Below are 7,863 nucleotides of genomic sequence, written 5' to 3' on the forward strand. Positions count from 1 at the left end.
CTTCATATGAAGTTAATAGTTGAAAATATTTAGATGATATTTAAACTCATGCAAATTATTGCGCTCCACACCAGCCTAATGGACGTCAGAACTGAACCGGTGTAAGGCTACTGGATCACTCGGTTATTGGTTCAATCGGTGAGTCACTAGTCGAACCAGTTAATCCGGTTTAATTAAATAATTATATAAAATTTAATTTTTTTTATTATAAGTACTTTTATTTTGTTTTTATAAAAATAATTATCATTTTTAAATTTTAATACTTTATTAATTAGTTTATATTTATTGTATTATTATATTATTATAGGTGAAAACTCACATACAGATATTTTCATGTGAAGTTGATATTTAAGAACCGTTAGATGATTTAACAAGTTTGACTAAATATCATCTAAAATTTTTCAACTATTAATTTCATATGAGGACAACTACATCTGAACCTTTACCTATTATTATATACTACAAGTATTTATTGAAAAAATAATATTAATAGATATCATATAATCGTAAACAAAAAAATTGTGAATAATAATTTTTTTGTTTATATTTTTAATTTGTATATATTTAATAAAATTTATAGTTGAATAAAATATAATTAATTTTAAAATGAGTGACTTTAAAATTAAAATAAATTGAATATAAGTAAAATAAAATATTGTTATATATATATATATATATATATATATATATATATATATATATATATATATATATATATATATATATTATAATTTGTCTAAGTAAAATTAAGAAGCATTCTAGCATAGAGGTATGGTCACCTTTGTTTGTATCGAGAGGATAAAAGTTCATATCTTTTCTAAATTCGTCTTCAACTCATTATATCACCATATGTTTTCTTCTTATAATCTTTTCTAAATTCGTCTTCTAAACTAGTCAACTCTTGATTATTTTTAGTCATTACTTTCTATGCCACCATAGAATTTCCCAATTTATATAGAACCTATATTTTTTGATCCATACTAAAGACGATGTATATCATTCATGCAAGGGCGTATTAGGGTCTTGGCGGCACAACAATAGTATATGCCCTTCGTTGGCATCAATTTCCATGAGGTCTTACGTTCAGGGTTACCATGCATGCATGATGCATTTGGATTTAAACGTTGCTGTTTGACTATTCTTCTTATGCTGTATGACTCAAATGAAATTTTTCTCTTCATATCTAACTGTTGACAGAATAAACATGCAAAAAACCAACCAATACATGCATCTCGCGCTGCACGCCGAGCCATAGCGATGCGGCCGAAACTGACTCCCACTTATATGGCCGTTCCTGCATGTTTTCCGAAGGATGCACCCGCCAGCTTTGTTTATTTAAGTAGTTACACAACTAGAAAATGGATAAATACAGACAGATTTACAGACAGATTTAGTCTTTATTACAGACAGATTTTTGGTTACCGACGAAATTACCGACGAATTTTGTCCCACTGTAAAAGCCCCGTCGGAAATTATTTACCGACGGATTTTTTTTCTGTCGAAAAATTACCGACGGATTTTTACGATTTACCGACGGATTTTCCCTCTGTAAACGCTCCCTCCATTTCCTGAAGGCGACAAACTTACAGACGGATTTTCCGTCTGTAATTACAGACGGATTTTCAGACGGATTTTCCGTCTGTAATTACAGGCAGATTTTCAGACGGATTTTCTGTCTGTAATTATAGACGGATTTTCCGACGGATTTTCTCTTTGTAATTACAGACGAATTTTCCGACGGATTTTCCGTCTGTAATTTAAACTTTGGAAAATCATGATTACAGACAGAAAATCCGTCTGTAAATCCGTCTGTAAGGTAAAATAGAATTTTTTTTTTACTTTTTCTAATTACAAAATAAAATTATTTCCATACAAAATAAATATAAATTTAATACAAATTTTTATCTAATTTATATTTGAATATTTATAATATTTCAAAACATAAACAAATTCATCGTATTATCAAACTAAAAAAAAAGTATTATAAACAAGCAAAGTCAATATAATTCAAAACATAAAAAAAATGTATTGATCATCAACTATAATTCCTAGTATATTGTTCAACCATACTAAAACTATCAGCTATAGTCTTCAGTGTCATCTTCATCCTCATCATCATCATAGTTCTCATCCGAAGACATTGAGGGTGGCGGCGGTGGCGGTGGTAGTGAAACTGCACTAGAACTACTTGACGCTCTAACCTTCTCATAACAGCTAATCTTTCTTTTGTGACACATTTAACTTGGACAATAAGAGCTATATTTCTCACCGGAAGTGCTAGTTTCTACAACAGGACTTCTGGTTGCCACAGGAGAAGAATAAGGTGATTGTTTCTTCTTCTCAGCAGTAAGAACTTGAGAGAGAGCAGCTACTGCTGCTGCTCTTTGTGATCCTTGACTTCTTCCAGTTGTCTTAGGGCTAGAACTTTTGGTTCCGGATGATGATTTAAATGCAGAGTTTAAAGCAGCCAAAGCTTCTACTCTTTGTCTTGGCCCTCCTTGATTCAGCCCATTCAATCTATCCCGTGACTGTGAGAGTAGAAAGTATTAGAAAGAAAGGCAAGTTCTAACGGAGTATGAAATCATCATGATCTGTGACTTGATTTGGAGATGTTCAATTTAATTTAAAAACTATGATATCTTTCCTTCATTTTTCTTTTTGGCAAATTTAATTTAAATATTATGATATTCTTTCCTTCAATTTTCTTTTCGGCAAAGATGGAAAAACCTGAACCTGTACCTACCTAAATATAATTATTAAATTTACCACTAATAACAAAAGAAAAGAGAAAAGACTGGCACTACTATATATATATATATATATTATAAGTTTAGGTTACAGGGAACATAACCTTTATATATATATTATACTGATAATATAAAATATTTTATATAATTGTATAATTATATTTATTGTTTAGATGATTATTCATTTAATTAATATAAAAAATAATTATTTTTATTAATATACTGTTATATAATTAAATGTATATGTAAAACTATTTTAAATTTATATTTATTTTATATTAATACATAAAATATAAAAAAGAGAAAAATACATAAAATATTTGAAAGTGACACATTTGCCATTTCTTCGAAAAATACTTCATTTACCTCTTCATTGACCATGAGTTTTTTGCTCAAAACGTTCCGCGACTGGTTAGTAAGGTTAGATGCCATAGCAGTAGCAAAGCTAATCCTGTTTGGTAAGGTAGCAGAATTAGTTATTCGATATTGCTGCAAAAAAACTCTGCATTCAATAGCACTAGTTTGTTCAATTACCAATTGAAGGAGACTTCAGTCATTGATGCCAGTGCTACTCCTACTATCGGTACAAGAGAAGAAACTACTGCAAAAGTCGGCGTCTATTCATTTAAGGATCAAACTGGAGATTAGCTAAATGCAACTATTACATTGTATTGCTGCCGATCAAATATAAGACTTTACATCCAGTTTTTGCAGTTTCTCTCTCAACTTCCTTCTCATAAGATACTAATAGAGTAGATACTTGAAATGATGGAATTACTATAGCTCTAAATTTATTTATCTCAAACCTTGCTTGTTTTACCTTTGGATATGATTCTTATTAAATTCATGCATGATTATAAATGGACTTATTGCAGTGAAGTTTTATCCATATTGAAGAACTACTAACAAGATTGTAGCATTACACTTCTGAAGTTTTATCCATATTGAAAAACTACTAAACTAAACAATCAAGAGATTTTTCTTGGTCTCGTTAGGTACCTGAGCAAAAGAGTCGCTTAAGGAGTGAGCAGGGTCAGTTGAAACTACCATAGTCATATTGCTGCTACTGATATTACCAAGCAAAGATCCAGAGCAATATTCCGAGACTTCATGTGAAGAGAGAGAGTATAAGAAGAAGGAAAGATCCAGAGCAATATGTGACAATAAGTTAATGAAATATTCATCATTCATTATTCAGTAACAATGTGTGCCAAAGACATTGGTTTGGTTGACAAGTATACAAGCTAAATACATGATGCAATTGGCAAAAACCAAGCATAATTTCTATGAGAGTTAGATGTTCATCTGTCTTTTGGTATTAAGCTTTACTTATATCATTTCTTTTATTTAAAAAAATACTTGTTGGTAGAATTTTTACTACTTGTAAGTTTTAAAATATATTCTCAGAAAGGGGTCTATAGAATACAGAACTGAAAAGTCCCCTGAGATTCCCAGACTACTTCAAAGATGCCAGTGCAGATGCAACATTTCGTGATATTCGCTCATGTATTAGCTCCTGCAAAAGGAAATGGAGTTATATTCCTATGACTTTATCAGATAATAGATAGCCAAAATGAAATGTTAAAACATATGGATTACCTCAGACGACAGCACTTCAAACTTTGATTTTGTTATAGTCGCATACAAGAAAATGTATCTGCCAACAGAATTAGTATAAAGACAAAATTACACGTTGGTTTGGAGAAATAAAGTAGCAGGTTACCAAATTAATTATTGAGGATATTATAAATTAATATTATATAATAATATCATTAAATTATAAATAGTAATTCAGAGTTTACCAAATTGATGAGTAGCTATGTCAAATTTGAGAAAGAGACTGAATTGAGAATTAAAAAATACCAAATAAAATTACAATGTTAAATTTAAGTGCTAGCAAGTTTCACGAATCATTCAAAGGTTCCAACTAAGCATTCATAATTTTCAACTTCATTTATTGCATGGTTAGTTGCACCCGCCTAAAAACTTATTCAGCAGCAGCAATGTTTAACAATAATCAAATTATTCAAAGGTTATTTTTCCAACTAATTGAACATTCTTCAATTAAACTTCAATTCATTTATTGGTTGTAGCACCCGGCCGCCAAGAAACTTTAATTGGCAGCAGCAACATTTGACAATAACCTAAGCCTTGAGTAAAATTGGGCAATGAATATTGAGATAGAAGGTCAGTTTCAGTTTCAGGCTTTTGTTTATACCTTGGGTCTAATCTTATCTCTTAATCTTGTAGAAAATAGGCTACTAATATAAGCTACTAGCTTTCATAGAGAGAGAATTTAGGAGCCTTACATCATGTGAAGCTGAGCTTGTTTGGTTGGAGAACTTGCTTGGAGAGCTAAAAATTCCTACAAACACAGCACCAACTATATTTTATGACAACATGAGTACAATGTTGTTAATGGCTATTTGTATTCTACTTTACAACTGGCTTCCTGAAGATCCATCAAATTTAGTACTATATTCTTCAGGGACCTTCCAAGTCATAATTAAGAAAATCTCAAGTCACCAAGTTCAAATAGAACAACAAGGCAACACACAATAAACAAGTTTCAAGAGCACAATGACAAAAAGAAATATTAAATACCCTTGTTGAAAGCAGAACATGACCATCCACTTGAGTAAAGCTGGTGCTTATAGAAATTCCACAATTTTGAAGTATAGGTTCAGAACCATAACTGGTTTTTAGTGCCTAACAAAACAATATTTAATAAGCTTCCTTAACCAAGGCATAAGCAGTGTAACCACATCACTTAAAATTTAGAATAACAACGTACATTAGATAAAACCCTCATCCTCTCCGGTGGCTTCTGCCAGGACTTCTCTACCAATGAAGCTCTTTGAAGCGTGGACAACATGGACTTCTCTACCAACGTTAAAATAGTCACTTCTTCAGTACCATCATCACCATCCTTTCCACCTTTCTTCAGAGAAAACCTGCAAAATTCATCAAAAATCAATATCAAACTATGAAAGTTAAAAACTATACAAAAGCAATGGCCTACCATGAATTTTAGGTCAAAAAAGCTTTGATTGCAGAAAATAATTCATCAAAATCAAAGTAAACCTACAGATTCAAACAAAGCACAAAAGCAGAGTATGATAACCTAAAACTGGCATAGAAAAATTGAACCCTAAGATTTATCACGAAGAACAGAATCACAAAATCAGGATATATATATATATATATATATATATATATACCTGAAATTTGAGATGGTTACGAGAAGAACTGAGAGAGCGGATGGAAGAGGAGTCAGAGGGAACAGATGCGATGAGAGGGGCGGCAGAGAGAGCTCTGCGACGATGGGAGTAGATGCGACGAGAGCGGCGACGGAGGGATCTTGTGCGACGCAAGGGATGACAGAGAGATATTATGTGACGCAACGGCTTAGCAGCAGCAACGGCGGAAGAAGCAGAAGTAGCAGCCACAGAGGGAAGAACTAGCTCGTGCTATGAAGAGAAGAAGAAGCTCATGTTTCATTTGGAACAAGCTTGTCCTTCTTTAGGTTTAATTAAATAATTAAATATTTCCGACGGAAAATTTAAATTACAGACGGATTTTTCGTATGTAATAATTTAGTAAAAACGCAGCGTTTTGTCTATTTAATTACAGACGGATTTTCCGTCTGTAACTATTTTTCACTGAAAAAAATTAATTTTTCCGACGGATTTATCGACGGATTCTCTTTTCTGTCTGTAATTTATGCTAATCCATTTTTTTTGTTTTCCGACAAAAAATCCCTCTGAAATTCCCTCTATATTTCAGTGGGATAAAATCCGTCGGAAATATCCGTCTGTAATAACTAGTTTTCTAGTAGTGTTACTTACAATTTTAATCGATGAAACTAACGTTGCAAACCTGTGCGACCTAATTAATTACATAACTGGAGTACACAATTTAGGGAAAAAAATATCGTGACCGATTTTAATATTAAGTTTGTCTTCTTTTTGACTCACCGAAATATATATATATATATATATATATATATATATATATATATATATATATATATATGTATAATTTAACTAAAAAAACTAATCTTCTATATCATATCTAGTAACATATCCAAAAAAAAATTATGAATGGGAGCAAAATGTAAATAATATGATAATAATTTTTATAATTATACTTTATAATTATAACATATAATTAGTTTTTAAATTATTTAACTAACAAATTAAAATATTAAAATACTAATTGAAATAATAATATATAAATTAAAATTTTATTCTTTTAGGTTTTATATTTAAAAAAAATTAAATAATAAAATTTTATTTTTTAGATTTCATATTTTGAAAAGATTAAATAATTTTTTCGTTGTCAACACAATTAAATAGCTCTTTTTTTATACATGTCGCTAAATAATTATTCGAAAATTCATCTCTCGTATAATTACGAAATCGATTCTTTATAATATTCATATTTAAAAAACAAATTTCAACTGATATTGTCCTAGAAAAAACTGAAGTTAACTTAAAAAAAAACACCGATGAATGAACAGTAGTATGTTAATTTATTATTTTATTATTATTATTTATTTAACCATTTTTATTTAATGGTCAATATAAGATTAATATTTTTATTAGTCACTTTTAATGTAACATTAAAATTAGTTTCATAAGATAATTTATTTAATTTAAAATTAATTTATCAAAATAATTTAATCAAATCTATTAAAATATTGGACTAAATTTTATTCAATACCAAATATTTTTATTATTTTAAAATTAAGTTGCTAAGTTAACCTAACGTGACTTATAGAAGAGAGAATAATATTTTAAAATATATTACTTTAAACGAGTGAACAAACAAAATAGTATCAAAAAATTTATATTACTAACAAAAAATAACTCTAACATGTGTTAACAAAAAATAAGTTCCGAATAATTAGATATACATTAAATATATATTCTAAAAAAAGACTTTAGACATCATATTTTGATGCAATTTTTTATAAGTAATATCGAAAAAATAAGATCTTTTCTTTCTCAAAAATTTATAGTTTTATGTCAAGTGAATTTTTTAAAAATATTTAATTGTGAATGACTAAATTTTTTAAAAAATAAAAAAAATCTAAAAATCAAATTTTATTCTA

General features: G+C 29.4%; 1 protein-coding gene across 24 annotated transcripts; it reads right to left on the reverse strand.

Annotated features, from left to right (window-relative positions):
• Positions 1-1,887: 1,887 nt before the first annotated feature.
• On the reverse strand, positions 1,888-6,261 carry LOC112742630 (villin-3). Of its 24 annotated transcripts, none has more exons than XR_011872284.1 (10): positions 5,989-6,261; positions 5,542-5,701; positions 5,352-5,456; positions 5,057-5,112; positions 4,347-4,404; positions 4,179-4,263; positions 3,747-3,853; positions 3,282-3,345; positions 3,114-3,198; positions 1,888-2,528 (listed from the first exon to the last, which is right to left on the reverse strand). XR_011872284.1 is itself a non-coding variant. In XM_072216808.1 (6 exons), exons 3-6 carry the CDS (start codon positions 3,801-3,803, stop codon positions 2,238-2,240), a joined length of 516 nt encoding a protein of 171 aa, XP_072072909.1. In that variant the 5' UTR covers positions 3,804-3,853; positions 4,179-4,263; positions 4,347-4,404; the 3' UTR covers positions 1,888-2,237. The 24 variants fall into 24 exon arrangements, 2 of the variants coding, with proteins under 2 accessions (XP_072072909.1, XP_072072905.1); XR_011872270.1 differs by having other exon boundaries at positions 3,282-3,348; XR_011872278.1 differs by having other exon boundaries at positions 3,282-3,364.
• Between the last annotated feature and the right edge of the window lie 1,602 nt (positions 6,262-7,863).

Source organism: Arachis hypogaea, chromosome 2 (genome assembly GCF_003086295.3).
Source record: "Arachis hypogaea cultivar Tifrunner chromosome 2, arahy.Tifrunner.gnm2.J5K5, whole genome shotgun sequence".
Taxonomy (NCBI): Eukaryota; Viridiplantae; Streptophyta; class Magnoliopsida; order Fabales; family Fabaceae; genus Arachis; species Arachis hypogaea.

Excerpts from the sequence above, each read along its gene's own strand:
- LOC112742630 (XM_072216804.1), bottom strand. The coding sequence starts at position 3,938 with ATGAATGATGAATATTTCATTAACTTATTGTCACATATTGCTCTGGAT. Across the intron at positions 3,365-3,746 it reads TAAGCGACTCTTTTGCTCAG|ACGCCGACTTTTGCAGTAGT; the intron begins GTACCTAACGAG and ends TTAAATGAATAG. Across the intron at positions 3,199-3,281 it reads ACTGAAGTCTCCTTCAATTG|GATTAGCTTTGCTACTGCTA; the intron begins GTAATTGAACAA and ends CTTACCAAACAG.